At 36.5% G+C, this 20,158-nt stretch overlaps 1 protein-coding gene across 1 annotated transcript in view; it reads left to right on the top strand.

Annotated features, from left to right (window-relative positions):
- The window catches only part of arhgef39 (Rho guanine nucleotide exchange factor (GEF) 39), a 65,301-nt gene that overhangs the window by 6,784 nt on the left and 38,359 nt on the right, over positions 1-20,158 (top strand). The window contains exons 4-5 of the mRNA XM_065290127.2: positions 5,510-5,630; positions 9,966-10,084. Of these exons, the coding sequence (XP_065146199.1) occupies positions 5,510-5,630; positions 9,966-10,084 (240 nt within the window). The remainder of the gene's footprint in view (positions 1-5,509; positions 5,631-9,965; positions 10,085-20,158) is intronic.

Genomic DNA, 20,158 nt, shown 5'->3' with positions numbered 1-20,158 from the left:
CATCAAAATTGTGATCATTTAAAGTGATTTGTGGATGGTAGGATAATAAAAAATGACATACAAGTTTATCTTTACTTGTTTCTGCCTTTTAAAAAAATTTCTTGCTTTTTGTGATGTATTAATATTTATTGTTCATTTTTTTCTGTCCATAACATCAACTACCAATACTGGCTAGATCTGGCACATTTTACATATCTATGCATTATTAATGTGCACTGTCCCTGATTAAATAAACATTTAAATAAAAAAACACTTTCAGGCAAGCTTGCAAAGCAACATAATGGCATGCGGTCAAATATTTAGTTGATGTGGAATTATGTGGCACGCACGATTATGGGATATAATGTAAACATGCGCAGCCTTTTTAGTCGCCAGTGAGGTACACAAGCATAAAAATGTTTTGTATTTTGTAATTACAAACAATACCAGATGTCATGAAAATATATTAGCTAAAAAATACGTAGAAAGGTGCGTGGTGTTTGTTGTACACCAGGCGGCTCCTCTTAACTCTTTTACCCACCATTGACGAGTTATCTTGTCAATTAAAGGGCACATATCATGAAAATCTGTTTTTTTTTCATGTTTAAGTGTTATAATTTGGTCCCAAATGCTTCTATCAACCTAGAAAATGTAAAAAAGATCAACCCAGTAATTTAGTTTTGATAAACCATTTTCTGCAAGGATGTGAAAAAATAGGTAATTGAAATTTGGCTCCCCTGTGATGTCAGAAGGGGATAATACCGCCCCTTAATCTGCACTATCCAACCATGACACTACCATTCCTTGCAGAGATCAACTAATTTGCATTTAAAAGTACACCCCCAAAAACGGCACATTTTTGCTCACACCTACTAGGCTTGCAGCGATAGTCTGTGAAACAGTGATTACCGGTGCTTCAGCCTCTCACCGGTTATATCACTTGCCCACCGCGACACCGTCTTTCATCGTCGTTTTGATATTTTCGTGTAATTAAATTATTTAGTTTCGTTAGAGAGCATACACACTAACAACTGAATGTGTCTGGTGCCTGAATTCAGCGGAGCTGAACGCGCATCACGTCACAGAGCAGCAGGTGTCAGATTTCATTTATTTCTGTCAGGCGAGCTGACCGATCAGACGATGGCAGAAGCCGCATGCTTACTCGTTTTTGTTATAATATACATATATGATGTTTAATATAAGCGAGAACGTTTTGTTGTTGTGTTTTTCATCAAAAAAAATAATAAACCCATCATTCAAGCAGCGCTTTTATGGAAAAGTAGCCGGTTGCTCTGCTTGGAGAGAGGAAACACACTAACTGGCGGGTTCATTGAGAATTACCTGCGCACATTGACGCAAATTCATACGCGATTTAACGCAGCGTACGCAAGCACTGAATTTAAACAGCTGCGTAATTCAAAAGTGAAAGTAAAATGTGCACGTCTGCATGCGCATTTATAAGCCCATCCCACCCGGTGACACAGGTTTGTGACGCGCTGATTAACCGGTGGGAAAATTACGTCACCACGGCAACCCTAACACCTACAAAGTGTAAATTTTAACATGCTATAATAAATTATCTGTGGGGTATTTTGAGCTAAAACTTAACATATGTACTCTGGGGACACCAAAGATTTATTTGACATCTTTAAAAAGTCTTGTAAAGTGTCCCCTTTAAGAGAAAACGCTTCCCTGCCATTGACAAGTTTTCATGGCAATCCATATTTCCTCTATTATCCACTAGGTGGCACTCTTAGACAACTTATAAAACACTGAAGCATCCACTGATCCAAAAACAGTAAAAACTTAGCATGTTTTGATCATTGCTCTGAATGTAATCTCTAACAAAAGTCCTTTACAAAAATGTTTTTATTTTTTTAAGAAACCTACGCATTTGAGAAGTGAATGAAGATACAATGACAAAAATTTTTAAGCCGAGGGTTGAAAAAATGACCTAAGAAAATAAATCACGAATTCAATTAAATTGTATATTTCTGTCTAAAAATGAGACTTAGGTAATTTTGCTCATCAAGAAAATACATTGTGATTAAAAATATTTAAATATTCGTACTTAAAACAAGACAAAAAGAAGAAAGTAATTTTTTGCAGTGTTCATTTGATATATTATATGTTTATATATTTAATGAAGAACATTTACTGAAAGGCAATAAACAAATGATGGCTCTGGCTGGCAACTTTTGGCGAGGAAGGAGTTTGCAAGTTGTTGCATTTTCATAAAATATTATGCAGGGAGTGCTTTGCACAATTTGAGAGTTCACAATAAGTAATAAATACTGTGTTGACTTTAATTATTCCTTATATTTAAGGAATGATATGTCAATATTAATTTATGAAGCCAGTGACTCTCATAGTGTAAAAGCCCTGCTTAAGGGCTGTTTGCTTCGTGAGGGCTTTCTCAAATAAAAATCCAGAGCTGCTGGAAATGAGAAGATGAAATAATACATCAGTAACACTGGCCTGAAGAACCGTCGGCATTGATCTGCTCATGCCGGCAGGGCAGACTAACAATAAATTAATTCACAGAAGCTCGTTCTTGTTCATTTTATCTGAGGCGGTCTGTAGCACGAAGCATTTTGCGTTTTAATTTGAACGCAACAAGCAGGAGCCCTCTCTCAAATTCCAATAGCCTGAGAGCAAACAAGCTTCCTGTCTTTTATTAAGACCTTCAAGTCCGCGTTAGAGAGATCATCCCTACTTGATGCAGGTGAGCGCTGTTTGATATATTTAACAACTTGATCAATCTCTGAAAATTTGCCCGACATGCTCAGAGAGGGACGTTTCCAAATAGTAAAGATTTCGTTATTCCCATATTGGCCGAACTACGACTGTTTAAACCTATTTTAAACAACAGAAATGAGATGAACTGGCTGTCTTTGAGGGCTTCATGCGTGGACTGATGATCGAGAATCCTAAAATGGTCTGAATAATGAGTCCCCGTGGTTCCCATCAGTGCTTGACTGACGGGCCTTTCTACAAACAGTGGCTGAATGAAGATGGAGGGTTGAATTTCAAAGCCCATGTTTTGGATAAATGGCGCTTGGTTACCATATATCATCATTAGAATCGGTTATTGAAGAGCCGAGTGAAGCGTAATGGCAGTCTCTCAATTTAGATCTCTGACTGATTAAAACGAATAAAGTTCCCGCGTACTCCGAAACCGCATCGCTATCAGGAAGCTTCTTCAGATGCATGTTGATATCTGTGCTTGGTGTTGAAGGTTATTTGATTTGTTAGCTGAACTCGGCAGGTTTTTATCTTGGATTAGTTAAAACAAAGAGAAGATGGAAGGAGTGACCCATAGTGTTTTTATTATTACAATTTATGGTAAAAAATATTTGTAAAAATAACAAATATATTTGCACGTAGTTGGACGCTTGAACATTTTGAGTTTACTTGCTTCATTCGCGTGAAATTCTAGTAATTCGAGGTATTTACGCATAATTTCGCGTCATGGGAGATGCTTCTGCGACTCCGCTCACTTCCTGTAATCACGTCATTATTACAATTTATGTTAAAAATATATGTAAAAGTTGCATTAGAATGTGTGCATACAGCTGAATTGTATAAATGGTTATGGAGTTTAAGGAATAACTCACGTAAAATGTCAAAACTTTACTTGTACTTAAAGGGATAGTTCGGCCAAAAATGATATTAAACCCATGATTTACCCCAAGCTGTCCGAGTTGCATATGTCCATCGTTTTTCAGACAAACACATTTTCGGATATTTTATAAAATGTTTTAGATCTTTCAGTTGATTAAATGTAATGTTACGGGGTCCACCCATAGTCCATGACCTTCAAGTCCAAAAAAAGTGCGTCCATCCTTCACAAATTAAATCCAAACGGCTCCAGGATGATAAACAAAGGTCTTCTGAGGGTAATCCGCGCAGTGTTGTTGTAGAAATATCCATATTTAAAACTTTATTAACGAAAATAAATACCTTCCTGTAGCGCCGCCATCTTAGTCGCGTCCGCATTCAGGAGAGAGTATTAGCGTAGTGTACACACTTTTCTTAGTGACGTATGATTCATCAAAACTTTCCTCCTAGTTTTCGACAGAGGAAGTTTGACTCGTTTGAAGCTTATTATTTGTACGGCGTTGATACACTTGGGTTGACGACGTCTTAAATACCTTCTAGATTCATTAAAGTCTTCTGAACAAAACAAATAAACAAGCAAAACTTGAATATATTGACACGCCAGTACCATTCATCAAAATCATTGCTGTTTATCTGATGATAGTGGGGGGAACAGTAGCGAGAACAACCCAATTATCCCAGATTGCACTGTAACAAACAATTATCACCATTTTGAAGTTGCACAAAATCAAAAAACTTTTTGAAAAGTGAGACTTCAGGGTTTCATAATGCCAGTACATGCAGTTTGAAAACCCCCATCAAATACGATCAAGTATGAAGAAAGAGGGTCTTGTCACTGATATAGGAGCGATCCTTTTGGGTTTCAAAACGTCCCGGATGTTTGTTTTATTAGCGTTGCGCTAACAATTCGGTGACTAATTAGTATTCGCCAGTTCTCGCATGAAGCCACATAGGCCTCCATTGTTTGGTCGAGCCCAGATGTTGCAACCGCTACGAATTAATGTAGATTTACGTGACGTGGAAGGAATGCTAATGTTGTCTTTGTCATTTTCCTGACGGCCGGAGAATTTAATTGCCGTAAAAAATGTAACTCGTAATTTCATATTTATCATAATAGCCTCTGGCTGTGAGGAGCAAAAAGGAAACCGTGTTTTTCCCGGCCTTTGCCCTTGTTAGAAGTTTCCCAGCTGCTCTGCCATCTCCTGATTATGAACAGAGGCTACCTTGCCTCGCAACTTCATTAAAATCTATTTAAATCAACTTCAAGCACAAAACGCTGCTTCTTCCGGCACGTAAAGACGTTAAATCTCAGGGAACATCATTAGAGAGAGTGTGTGTCTCTACCTGCCTTTCTGTTTGGTCTACCTCACCTAGTCTGGATAATAAGCTCCCTCACAAGTGTCAACACCCTCACCCTTGAATTATACCCATGTCACCCTAATGTGCCTGACAGCCAGAGCACTTTCCTCTTGAACGCCTTGTTTTGTTCCTGGTTTCGCAACGAGCGCATTCCCGCTACAAAGCGCCGCTCGCTTGCCCTTGGGCGCTAGCCTCAGCACCCTTGTCTCAAATAAGTATGCCACCCACAGGGAGGGGCCTTTGGATGACACCACACAAATCTGACTATGAACGCAAATAGCTGGATTCACAAATACATCTATGAACTAAACCCCTCATTATTTGTGACAAGAAATGCCTTGATTTCAGAAATGGATATAATGGAAAGAATAGTTTTTTTTAGGGCAGGGTACGATAACATAGAAATGGATAACCAGATTTAAATAACAACAAACTTGGGATTAAAAAGTCGATAAGTTAAATGTTTATTTTATTTCCATTCTGCTTGTTTGATGTCGTGTGTTTTTCTCTACTTCTGGGTTTAATATGAAGCTTTATTTTTTTGAAACAGGTCACTGCTCGCTGATGTAGAACAGGGGAGGTTCGGTTTGGGGTTCGAAGAATTTTGCAATCACCTTCAGCTGTACAATACGTATGTTGACAACATCCAAACCGCCAAAAAAGTTCTCATGGTAAGTACAACACCTCTGTTTTTTTTGTGGTTCTTGTTTTACAACTCACTTTGCACTTCTAATAGTGTGTATTCTGAATATTTAGTTATGATTCTTGAAAATCTCTGCAAAATATCTGCTTTGGGTGCAAAATGCAGTGTCACTCACTTTTAAAGGGTTCGTTCACCCTAAAATTACATTTTGATCATAAATCACTTACACTTGATGAAACTTCATGTCATTTTATCAAGAAGTATTTTGAAGTTTCAACTTAGGATGAATTATCAAAGAAGTTTACATTTAAACTGGGCTCTTATTGGCTGCTTTTCCCTAAAGATCTATATCTAAGTCAGGGTTCCCACAGGTCCTTGAAATCCTTGTGAACCTTGGGGAAAAAATCAAGGCCCTGGGAAGTTTTTGAAAATATATATGCATAGATACAGGTCACTGAAAGTGCTTGAATCTATTTTATGCAAAAAAAATTCTAGGAGAAAAAAAATCCATATTATTTCCTGTGTAGTGTAGGATAATATCATAAAAAATCTTGACTTTTTAAGCACACGTGCTAAACTGTTCGCTTTAAATGCTTATATCTTCTGTATGCGAATGTTGATTCATACCAAAATGCTTTTATGCATAGTTGACAAATAAAAACGTCTCTTGTTACGTATGTAACTGTTGTTCCCTGAGAAGGGAACGAGGTGCTGCGTCTCCCTTGCCATACTTCCTGCGACCCTTTAACGCTGTCTTTAGTAATATTTCAGATAGCGATATACTTGCTGTCTTTGTCGTTAAAGCCTCACCATTGGTTGAATTTGATATACACATTCAGACACACTTACCCCTGGAGGCGTCCCCAAAGTGTTATCGCAGTGACGCAGCACAAGTTCCCTCGAAAGGGAACTGTAGCAATGTATCTTAAATGTATGTAACCTTGCTCTCACTTGAAATGTGTCCCCCCCACATTTAGTCCTTGAATTTGAGGGTATTGCACCTGGAAAGTCCTAGAAAGGTCCTTGAATTTGAAGTTAAAGTGTGGGAACCCTGTAGATAACGGTTAACGGGGAGGGAAGCAGCAGCTCATTTGCATATAAAGAGACACAGCACTTTTTCCAGCACACCCCAAAATTGGCCTTTTAGGCATAATAAAAAATTATCTTTAAGGTATTTGGACCTGAAACTTTACAGGCACATTCTGGGGATACATGAGACTAATATTACATCTTGAAAAATTCATTATAATTCAGGGTCAATTTCTTGAAATTGAGATTTATACATAATCTGAAAGTTAAATAATAAATATTTATTAGGATAGTATAATATTTGGCAGAGAAACTATCTGAAAATCTGAAATCTGCAAAATGAAAATTTTGAGAAAATTGTCTTTTAAAGTTGTTCAAATAAAGTCATTAGCAATCTAATAATAAATGCATTTTTTAATTTATATGGTAGGAAATTTACAAAATATCTTATCGAACATGATCTTTACTTAATATCCAAATGATTTTTGGCGTAAAAACTAAATCGGTCATTTTGACCCAGACAATATAGATGTGTGACACATGACATATTGTGGTTTTGGCAGCATATGGCAGCTTTTCAAGACGTGTGATTTGTCTCAGGTGTCCCCTGAATGTGCAGCTAAAATTTCAGGTCTATATTAGGTGACCTTTAGTAAACTGTGTAAACAAAACCAATTTCAATACTATTTTTATTCTGCATTTGTGTGACCATTTGTTGATCATACTTGGCTTGTTATGTGGTTATATAGTGCACTTATAGTGTAGTATAGCATGAACATTTCCCTACCCCCTGTAAGTTACCTAATCAAATGGGTCTTGGTATTGACTTCTCACGAACGACACGTTCTTACACCTTCGAATAAAATCCGGATAGAGGTCATCTCCTTACGCAAGAGCCGGTGCTCACATCTGCCAATATGAAATCATGAATATGTATTTACTATAGATCTATGGTAATGTGTGCAATTGACAGTATGTCATGCTCCCGTTCTAATTAGTCTAAACCTATTAAGTCATTGTACTACTCCTCATCGGTGGCACCTTTTCGTAGCGTATCGCTCAACCTCGCGGGAAAAGGAGAAAAGACAAAACGTCGGGTCAGTAACTCAAAGATGCCCATTTGAAATGATTGACGCTTGGAAGAGTAAAAAAATGGAGTCACCTAGCTGATTAAGGCTTATGGATGACACTTTATCTCTCCTAGGCAAAGCCCAGTGGTACCATTAGGCCCAACACTACCATCTCATTACGCCTGACTTAAGCGAGCAGCCTCTGTCAGTCGGCCGAAAAAATCTTTCTTTTTGCTAATTAGCTTCTCCCTTAGCAAGGCACCTGTACCCAAGTGTACGTATGACTGATTCCTTGTTAGACCGAATTGGTTGCTGTTAAAGAATCGACGCTACGCTAGGCTAATGCTAACGCTTTATTCCGTGCGCTGGCGGTGAACTGAGGCGGGCATTTTAAAGCAAATTTAAACCGGAGATGTTTCACGCTATGCGAGTAATTGGGTCTGACACAGACTATATGTAAGCAGAAAGGTCGTTTAGAGCATTAGCATGGCTCCGAAGCCCTCCATGCTGCGCGTCCAGCTGCAGAACTGCTCTGCTCATATTTATCCGAGGAAGCCTGAAGCCTCGCGGATATTAATGTCTTAATTAAGAGGAGGAATACGTTTGCGTAAAATTGACAGATTTTCATTGATTTCAGACAGAGTTGTTTAAGTTAGCATTGATTCTCCCTCCAGACCTGCATGGATGTAATTGCAGGAACATCAGGCAGTGGGTTTGCTATTGCAACGTGACTCATGTGGCCGGTGTGTCACCTCACAGTTGATTGCTTTTCGTCTTTTCATTGAACATTTGGTATGATAGTCCTACTAACGTTATGTTTTGTAATGTTATTTGTTTAAATACTTTATATATTGCAAAGTCAGCAATTTATGATTGAGACTCCATGAGTGTCTGTTATGTGCATCGAATGCATTGGCGTAGCATTTGGTAAAACAGGTCAAAGGTGGGTTCAATCCTTAGGGAGCAAGCATACTAATAAAACACATACCTTGTGATGCAGGTTGTTTTGGATTAAAGCATCGAAAAAAAACGTAAATGTAAACACACATATTATATTGAAAATAATACTATTACTAATACTAACATAGTATTTGTTAAAAAAATAGTCAACAAATCAGCAATAACCGAATTCCAGTCTCTCTTTATATTTATTATGGTGGTCTGAATAAAGGATTTCTTTCTCAGCATGTCCAACATGCTATGATTTAATATTAGTGCTATCCTCAAAGGGAGACCCCAGCTGTCGCGGCCATAAACCTGAGTCAAGCAGGTGTTAAGCGTGCCGTGTGCTTCGTTCGAACATGATAGATCGGTTTGTGTACTTGACGTGTTTATTTATTATTTACTTAGCATACAAAACTTAGACTCGCGCTTTTCTCAAAAGAGAGCGCGATTCTGAGCAGATTTAAGTTTAAAGGTCAAATTAAGTGAAAAATTTAACGAAAAGTTGCGATGATAATGTATGTGATTTATGTCATTAGCCTGACATTGTATATAAGAAAGTATGACTTTATTGAGCAGGTGTCTTGCGTTGACGTGATAACATAAACTCACTCATATTAGTTAGACACATGCGTCATCTATGGAGGGAAGGAGATTGTGGTGGAATGTTACCAGAGTAGCAATAATAGCAAGTCTGATACATTAACAGTAATATTCTGATGCTGAAAAGAAACATATTGTACTATACACTCACCTAAAGGATTATTAGGAACACCTGTTCAATTTCTCATTAATCCAATGGTGTAATAGTGTGTTAGGGATGTTTTCTTGGCACACTTTAGGCCCCTTAGTGCCATTTGGGCATCGTTTAAATGCCACGGCCTACCTGAGCATTGTTTCTGACCATGTCCATCCCTTTATGACCACCACATACCCATCCTCTGATGGCTACTTCCAGCAGGATAATGCACCATGTCACAAAGTTCAAATCATTTCAAATTGGTTTCTTGAACATGACAATGAGTTCACTGTACTAAAATGGCCCCCACAGTCACCAGATCTCAACCCAATAGAGCATCTTTGGGATGTGGTGGAATGGGAGCTTCGTGCCCTGGATGTGCATCCCACAAAATTCCCATCAACTGCAAGATGCTATCCTATCAATATGGGCCAACATTTCTAAAGAATGCTTTCAGCACCTTGTTGAATCAATGCCACGTAAAATTAAGGCAGTTCTGAAGGGGGTCAAACACAGTATTAGTATGGTTTTCCTAATAATCCTTTAGGTGAGTGACCTTTAATAGTTAAGGCTTGTCTTTCAGGTTCAGCTGAAGAAGAGCAAAGCCTTCAGACGTTTTAAGAAGCTTCAGGAATCAAGGCCTGAGTTCCAACAGCAGAAACTGGAGGACCTTCTTCCACTTCCCCTTCAGCGCATCCAACAGTGAGTCCAGACGTGCGATTAAAGTTTTAATTCTTTATTTACAGTACTTTTTCTCAACCACTTATTGCGATTGACTTGAAAAGTTTTCTTTTAATCTCATTAAATGTCAGAGTACCTCAACCATTGAATTTCCAAGGAAATGCGATAGATTGGTCAGCGGATGTTTATGTGCGTGTTGTGTTTACTTAAACCATCTGCTTTCTTGAAAAGATTACGAGATCGACAGCATCAACAAGACGCCGGCATAGATATATATAGTCATTTCCTGATGGGAATGTAAAGCGGTTATGCATCAGTATTTTTTTGACACAGGCAGGCCAGTCTACTACACATGACGCGCAAAAAAATCTGCTTTCCTGTCAAATTGTTTCGTTGATTTTTAGATTTTGGATACATTTGAAACAATTTGAACAGAAAACCCTCACCACCGGGTCACGATTTTCATGCTTGGATTCTCCATCCGCATTCGGTTGCTTTGGAGGGGTTCGTCGCACGCCACATACCAAGGCATGTCGACAGCAGAGATAATTATTGTTTGATGTCGCGCTCGAGTTTGCCTGAGAACTGTCAAAATCCCTTTTGTTGAGCCGAGGATTTTGTTGGCTGTGATTTCATGCGGTCGCAGTTTCAGCTGTTAATTAACGTAACAGGGTGCGAAATGAACTAGAACACGTTTAAGAACCAGTGCAAATTACATGCCATTCCTTTATCAAGCTTCTCAAATCCATCTTAATTAGGCTTTTATGTCAATCCTACTTATTAAACATACTTCAACACCCCAAAGAAGACAAACAAAATGTCATTCTTGCAATGGAGATAATTATGTCTTTATATTTATTCTTTATAAAAACTCGGTTTTTCACCAGCTGTAGTTTTTTGTTCACTGGTTTCATGGTATTTTGTCATCTTGTTTTTCCATACCTTTATGTTTTACTTTCTTCCATGGATTACAAAAGGAGATGTTTAGCTAAATGCTCATTCAATTATTAGTTACAGTAAAGGTGGATGGTGACCAGGGGCTGTCAAGCTTTAAAAATCACCAAAATATTGTCCTGTAATTGGCCAATTTCAAACAAGGAATGGGTCGGAGAGTGACAAACCCAACTGTTTGGTTAAATTAACCTAGAACATGTTTATATTTAACCAAACAATGTATTAAAAAACCCAGGAGCAGCCCAATGGGCATTGTCCCTTTTTGACTCATCGCTGGGTGGAAGCATTATTTAAAGTGCATATTTCATGATCTGATCTTGTTTACAAAGTCCTGGGTACTTTAAATAGCCTAAAACAGATGTTAATACCAATGTGTAAATGGGGTCACAAATCCCAGCATTTCCAAAGGGGTTAAGGTATTTTCGCTCCACTTTGTCGTACAGGATTTAGTGCTAAACGTTGTGTTGCGCCCTGATTTCTCCCCACCTAGTTATCACAGAGATATCCCCTAATTTCCCTTGGAACCGCCGAGCGCTGACATCTCAATCAGTACGTTCAAAGACGCCCTTGATCTGATCTCATCCTCTCAGGCCCCGATCGCTGCGTCTCCCATTGTCCCCCCATCGATTCTTCCTCTCCGCTCCCGGAAAGCGAGGACACACGGGGGCCACATAATTGTATGATGATCTTAAGTGGCACGGCAGAAGAGCTCTATTCTCTGAGAGTGGAGATAATCAGAAGTACCGCCTCTAACAGGGACTCGGGAGGAAATTGTTGTCACTTATCCGGCTGGAGTGATGATGGATGGTAAGGGTGGGTGTGTGTGGATCATGGTGGCTACTTAAGACCAGGACTGTTGGGAGGGAGGATAAAATGATTCCCATTATTAAATGCCATTTACTGGAGATGCCGTGAAGATAGCATGTCCTCTCTGTCACTTTTTTCCTCCCTGTCGTCCTCCGGGTCATTTTCGTTCAACGATTCATCCGTTGATTAATGTGATTTTTGTTTAAATATACTGTATAGATTTTCCTTTGATTCATATGATATTTTAAGGTGTCTTAATTACGTTGTTTTTACAATACCAATGGTAAAATTATCTAATCTCCTTCAAAGAGGTTGTAGTCAAACAATCAATTAATAGATAATTGCTAAGTCAGGCTGATTTGTTTATACATATTTTTTGTTTTTGGTGTATTTAAATTACCATTTATTTTGCACAACAAATGATAAAACATAATCTATAAATTCTTTTTCTTTATAGATGTTGTTCATTGTCGTCCAGCAATCGATTAATTGGTTTGTGAATTATTATTTGTATTTTTTCATAATTGTTGTATTTAAATGACCATTTATTTTATGTTTAAGTTGGTTGAACTTTAGTTGCACAGTTTTTACAATGCAAATAGTAAAGAAGTTTATTAATTCATCTCTTTTATAGATGTTGTTCATTGTCGTCCAGCAATCAATTAATCTGTTTGTGAATTAGTATCTGTATTTTTTTTGTATTTAAATTACCATTTATTTAATATTTTAGTTGGAGGAACTTTAATTGCACAGTTTTTACAACGCAAATAGTAAATAAGTTTATTAATTCATCTTCTTTATAGATGTTGTTCATTGTCTTCCAGCAATCGATTAATCGGTTTGTGAATTATAATTTGTATTTTTTCATAATTGTTGTATTTAAATGACCATTTATTTTATATTTAAGTTGGTTGAACTTAAGTTGCACAGTTTTTACAATGCAAATAGTAAAGAAGTTTATTAATTCATCTCTTTTATAGATGTTGTTCATTGCCGTCCAGCAATCGATTAATCGGTTTGTGAATTAGTATTTGTATTTTTTCATAATTGTTGTATTTAAATGACCATTTATTTTATATTTTAGTTGGAGGAACTTTAATTGCACAGTTTTTACAACGCAGATAGTAAAGAAGTTTATTAATTCATCTCCTTTATAGATGTTGTTCATTGTCGTCCAGCAATCGATTAATCGGTTTGTGAATTATTATTTGTATTTTTTTTCGTAATTGTTGTATTTAAATGACCATTTATTTTATATTTAAGTTGGATGAACTTTAATTGCACAGTTTTTACAACGCAAATAGTAAAGAAGTTTATTAATTAATCTTCTTTATAGATGTTGTTCATTGTCGTCCAGCAATCGTATAATCGGTTTGTGAATTATTATTTGTATTTTTTCATAATTGTTGTATTTAAATGACCATTTATTTTATATTTAAGTTGGTTGAACTTTAGTTGCACAGTTTTTACAATGCAAATAGTAAAGAAGTTTATTAATTCATCTCTTTTATAGATGTTGTTCATTGCCGTCCAGCAATCGATTAATCGGTTTGTGAATTAGTATCTGTATTTTTTTTTTTAATTGCCATTTATTTAATATTTTAGTTGGAGGAACTTATATTGCACAGTTTTTACAACACAAATAGCAAAGAAGTTTATTAATTAATCTTCTTTATAGATGTTGTTCATTGTCGTCCAGCAATCAATTAATCGGTTTGTGAATTAGTATCTGTATTTTTTTTTGTATTTAAATTGCCATTAATTTAATATTTTAGTTGGAGGAACTTTAATTGCACAGTTTTTACAACCCAAATAGTAAAGAAGTTTATTAATTCATCTCCTCTATAGATGTTGTTCGTTGTCGTCCAGCAATCGATTAATCTGTTTGCCAATTAGTAAAGCTGATTTTAATCTGTATTTTTTGTTTTTTGTTGTATTTAAATAACAATTATTTTTATTTTTTTGGTGGCTGGCGTTTTAATTACACAGTTTTAAAAATATATATGATACGTTTATTAATTAATCTAATTTAAAGATGTTTTTCAGTGTCGTTAAGTAACTGATTAATCGTTTAGTCAATCAGTAAGCCTGATTTTGTTTATCTATATTTTTATGTTTTTGTTTTATTTATATTACCTTTTATTTATTTTAGTGGCAGAACTTTAATTACACAATTTTCACAAAGAACTTTATTAATTCATCCGCTTTAAAGTTGTTGTTTATTTTTGTTCAGCAATCGATTATTCTGTATGGCAATTAGTAATTAGCTAATTTTGTTTTTCTGTATTTTCTATGTTTTTGTTATATTTTTTTATATTTTAGGTGGCCGAACTTTACTATTTGCATCATGACAAGTATGTAATTAAAGAGGTTTATAAATTCATTAAAAAAGGTCTTATTAAAGACTGATTAGGCAATTATTATTAGTAGTTTTAAGAACATGACATGAAAAAATCAGGAACCCTGGCATAAAAAGTGCCTAATTTATGGCGCATTTCCATTGCATAGAACCCCATGGGTCAGGTCGTGTCAGCTCACTTCACTTTGGCTTGGTTAGCTTTTTCATCTAGTTTAGTACCTCAGAGTGGGAGGGATTATAGGCGTGTCGTTATATTTGCACTGCCTACAGCTGTGACACCTCACGTTTTAATATCAGCTCAGCTCGCTTGAAACCCCAACCGAGGTGGGGTAACTAAAAAAAGTTTTGGGTACTAAGTACGTTCAGCACCCAGTGGGAAGCCGCCAAAAGTAAGCCGACCCAAACCGTGAGGTACTATGCAATTGAAAAGCGCCATTAAAAATTATTTTATCAAAAAGACATCTTTCAGAAGTTTAAAATTACTTTAAAAAGTAGTCATGCAGTTGTGTTGCTGAGATCTATCACTACTGTCACTTTCCGGCTACTTGTACCAAAATCTTTTCTTGGCCATCATGACTTATATTGAGTTTAGCGTTCTTGGTTGCTGTTGGTTGACATCCCACAGTAATCAAACAGGCATAATGGATTTGTACATCTTCAACATTGACATAGCATTGAAGTGCCATATAAGAGGTTAATCCTCTATTTTGCGTCAGACTCGTGGCTCTCTGCAGATCAGAAGGTCACGGCCATGTATCTTTTACATGCAAAGAGCTTTAAAAAGCGGAGGAGGGCCCGTGTTAATGGAGCCGAGCCATTATGAAGCTGATAGTGTCAGGGTTTTTATATAAGCCCATGTCCACACAGCAGATTTGTTTGATTGAGTCCATACTTCAAACGCAGCATTTTGACAAAAAGTTCAGAAGGTTTCGCTTGGTTTGTGTTTGTTAATTGAGCTCGTTTGAATGCAGCTTTGTAACTCCGTCTTCGTAATCGCCATTTCTTTGCTATACCGAGATGTCGCTTTTACTGGAAAGTTGACGGGTCACCTACTCCATATCTGTGGTTCGGTCTTAAGACGAGACCTCCGGCGAACTCACCTTCTCTCTTCCTTTGATCTTTTTAAATGGGTTGCATTAAAGCTCACTTGTTTCGATTTATTCGAAGACTTGGAGGGCTACGTGTACTGTGGAGAAATCTTCAATCTTTTAAAAGAGCTTTGTACGTAATATATTTACTCAGAGCTGGTATTGATCCCCTTAATATAACATTACCCTCATCTCATCGTCCTTGAAATGATGACCTCAGATAGTGATTGCCTACCACAATGCTTTGCTCTTAAGTAGAGATGAGTTATTGAAATTTTCAGAAGCTATCAGAAAACCTACATTATGTTTTTGACTTTTGATAATAACGTTCAGATGGTTGGGAAAAGTAAAACTGTTAAAGTTGTAGTCTGGACTCGTACTAAATATATAAATCAATGGTAAAGATTTTAAATATGGAATCCCATTAGCAGTTTTGATTTAAATAAGTAAATACATTATGGTTTGGATCCAATTACTGTAGGATGGCATGTTTTAGATACATAAAAGTACGTCTTTAGGGAAGAGCGGGACACAACTAAACACTTTTTGGTTTTGACTCAATCATTCAAAAAATATTTGAGTTTGATTAATTATATTTTTACACAAGCAACACACACATCTCTGCTACAAATGAACATTTGAAGTTTGTTTCTAGTACTTACCCATTCTTGGACAATTACACCAAATGTGACAGAAGTGCAAACGTTAAAACTTACCCCATATGTGGGGTTAATTGTAACAGGCAGGGGGTTAGTTGTAACACTTGCTAAAAATTAAGTTTGCAGGCAAATCTTTCAATACTATTTTGTCTATATACTTGAAGTGGATATTGTTTATATATCTGTCTATAATAGACAGGTATCCACACTGTATTCATTCATCCAGACCTTTTCTAACAATAGTTCAATTATAAATGGATACAAATGTCTAAATATGTTAGAAAAAGCAGCACAATTATGACAATTTTTTTTTTATATGTGACCCAGTCTGTAATAACCATACTACAGTTTCAAAACCAAATTCTGAGATAATGAGCATTAAAGTCTGATTTTAGCCATGCATTTCATTATGATTTCAATCTTTGACGTGATCTTATTCAATCAATATTAAAGATATGAACAAAAATAAATTTGACACACGATTTTTGATAAGACAGGCACATTTATTTTGTTGGCAGCCAGCAATCATTCGTGTATAGCCTATTTAAAACAACGGCAAGAATTACGCTAACGTTAGTGGTTTTCATATCGTAAGTGCTGAGAGGTTTGTTGTAACACAGCGTTACAATTAAACCCCGCTGGGTCAAAATATTTTCAAGCCCACCAGAAGAGTTGCAGACATATTTCAGAATGATGTTTTAGTCAACAAGACTAATATGACATAGCATTGGATTTGGTATCTTACAGACTCAACTTAGAAGCCAAAAAAACATATGATGACAAAAAAAATGTACTTACATGCCACCAAAACACTCGTTCATCAATAACTGTCTGGAAAAACATTATACATTTCCAATAATTTGCGGGAGATCGTCTTTTGGCGGCGTGAAAAAAATACTGGAAAAACGCTCAACCTTGTGCAACAATTTCATGTGATTTATTTTCTATCCCGTAAAAGGCCACAATTTTTCGTTGTATCTATATCCGCGACAACTTTTGAACGCATTTCTATCAAGAAGTTTTTTAATATTTAGTATAGAAGGTTGTCATTAGCGCCATCTACATTTATATAAAAAAATTATAACTATGCATATGTAGCCTGTGAGAAACACTTAAAGAGTTTGGTTCCAAAACGCGATAAACGGCATTTTAAAAAATGAGTTACTGCCAAAATCAGTATTGTATCAGGTCAGTATTAAAAAGTCAATTCTTAATTTTATGCAAAATCCAATATTCGTCTGTTGTTCTGTCATCTTTTCTCCCTTTTTCCTAAAACGCGATAAACGCCACTCCTCCTTTTCTGCAGAATGCAATAAATCCGCACAGCATATCACAGCGCACCATTCCACGCAATGTAAACAACAACGGCAGAATCCTAGTTTTCCTCATCTGTGATCAACAAACAAACAAAAACAAAATAATACATTTGATGGCATTGATAAACCTGTGGTGGTTTTCTGTGACGGGGAAGAAACATAAGCAATCAAAATCTAATAATTTACACGAGAGGCAATCGGGAGACGGAAAAATGTCGGCTGTTGCTTGTTTTCCCGACAGCATCAAACTTCTGTCATGCTAACACATTGACCCCAGCAGATCTTATGAAAAACTTATTATTTTACTCGAGGCCAACAAAAATCGAGCAGGACCAAAATATTTTACAGCAGATCGCTGTGAAAAAAATTCAGCGACGATGTCCCAATGATGACGGCAGCAATGACAGTGTTCTTAATATGACAAAGTAAGTGTTTTCATTAATGTTATTAATGTTTATTTTTTTAATTAGTGTATACCACTAGTCAACTAAATGAATACAACATGGCAAAAATGAATGCACATTTATATATTGATTCAATAGATTTATAGCATTTTGAAAAAAAACTTTATTTATTGCATTTTGTGGAAAAAATAATACGTTTTTATAATAAATATTTAAAAATCGATTTATTGCGTTTTGGAACCAAACTCTACACTTTTTTTGGAGATGACTTCATGCACAAATGCTGCCGGCAACTCTGCCTAAACTTTCGAATGTGCATTTTGTTACTGTTTGCATACGTTTTAATTGGTCAGTCGCGCTGTGTCTTCATCCTTTGAAGCTCATAATACTAAAGCTATTAAAAGAGCAGTAATTATGCAACAGCCAACGTCGTGTTCAATAACCCATGCAGTAATCTGACAGTGGCTGTTGTCTCTTAATTAGAAATATGTATCCTTAACACACATATTTCAAGAAAAATAATTAGCTATTTCTTACCTCGCTTCTCGTGTACCGACAAGCATGTAACTACATGGTGACTCGACTTATCCGCTGTTGGGGGGCGTGTAAACGTGAATTAAAATATGGCTTCATCTGCATATTACAAAGGAATTAGCGAGGCAAGGCAACCGTTGCGTTAACTAGGCCAGCGACGCTTTCTAACACGTGCGGCTTTCATTTGAATATCTGAACACGGTTCAGATTACGTTTTTGTCTGGTTATCTTATCTTTGCTTTGGCGCTAATGAGTGGGACAGGGCTGCTAAATGAGCGAGTTTGGTTTACATTATTTGGAATGTGCTTTAATAATGCTCATTAGGCCCTTTCCTTTTTTGTTACGCCGCAGCTTTAATTAGATCCCTCCCGCAAACGTGCCCCTAATAAGGGCATTCTTGCCTGATAATGCCTGTAATGTATTTGTTACTACAAGATGAGACAAGAAGAGAAAGAAGTGAGATTATTTCTCTTTTTAAGTGCCTTTTAATAGATGGAGGCTTAATTGGGGCTTGTTTGGTTTCCATTTCCCTTTCATTCCTAATGAGTAATGTCTTACTGCTCTAGTTTTGCTTCTCTTCACAAAAGACGTTTTGTTAGGCTTCGACTGTTTGTAGGCCTGTGGTATTTTAGAGCTTTCCTCTTTTAGTAACACACAGCTCAAAAGCACAAGAAGCTTACTAGTAAATTACAAACAGAGCAAAAAACACTGGGAGAAGATCAAGGTCTCTCTCTTGAATCCAACACAAAAGTGACTTAAACTGCAATACATCGAGTGGCCGCTAGAGGCAGGCTCCAAAATGGAGTCAATAGTCCCAAAATGCACAACTTTACAGCAGAAAGAATGTCTTTACAACCTGGTACAAAAGTGTCTTAGTTTTGGTCTAAATTGTAAATTTTCCCCTTCATGCAACTGTGAGGGAGTACATTTTGTGAACTGATCCGTTTAAATTATATTAACTCTTATTATATTAAAGACAGTTTCAGCAGTAACAACATAAACAAGCGGCTGTCGTGGTCCGCACGTAACTTCCGGTAAACTCCGCTAAGAATAAATAACAACAAAGTTCTTTAAACGTAGTTTATTTATATAACAAGCAAAAAAACAACACATAGATTACCTAAAAAACCCAAAACAGTTGTTATTTTCAACGAGGCATTTGTTCAAGAGATCAGTTTAGCAACTAGTCAGACCATTAAAAAAACCAAACCGGAAGTAAAGTTCGGATCAAGACGTGTATCGTGTCAGCGCACGTGCGTCTGTTGAATCCATCTATATTAAGAGTTAAAGGTGGGGTGCATGATCTCTGAAAGCCAATGTTGACATTTGAAATTACCTAAACAAACACACCCCTACCCCAATAGAATCTGGACCTTCTGTTGATAGACCCGTCCCACACATACGCAACCCAGGCAACAATGTGGGTTAGCAGACACGCCCCTTACTGCTGATTGGCTACAAGTGTGTTTTGGTAGTCGGACCGACTCCCTTTTCCAAAGTGTTTTTCAAAAATCATGCACCCCGCCTTTTTATATATTATCTCTTCAATTAGGAGAAAACATTTTCATGCCAATGATGCTTTCCTGAGGAGTTTTTACGGTAATTTTTTATCCACTAGGTGGCACTCTTAACCAAATTTATAAAAAAACTGAAGCAAAAACTAATTGAATTAATTTTAAACTACGTGTATGTTTTGATAATTGTTCTGAATCTGATCTCTAACAAAATTCCTTTACAAAAATGCTTTTTGCTCAAAATCTGGTATTTTTGAAACAACCTAACCATATTTAAGAGGTTATAAAAAGAGAACAAATGAAGATAGGATTAAACGTTTTTTCCCCATTTTGTTTGTTTGTTTGTTTAAAATCTGAGGGCCTGTTCTTTCATTTAATATATTTGTATGTTTATATATTTATAGAAGAAACTTTTGGAAAAAATCGCAAAAAAATGCTGCCAGAGAATGAGTTAAGTTTC

This window comes from Paramisgurnus dabryanus, chromosome 1, assembly GCF_030506205.2.
Source record: "Paramisgurnus dabryanus chromosome 1, PD_genome_1.1, whole genome shotgun sequence".
Classification (NCBI taxonomy): domain Eukaryota; kingdom Metazoa; phylum Chordata; class Actinopteri; order Cypriniformes; family Cobitidae; genus Paramisgurnus; species Paramisgurnus dabryanus.
This window is presented reverse-complemented; position numbering and strand designations above follow the sequence as displayed.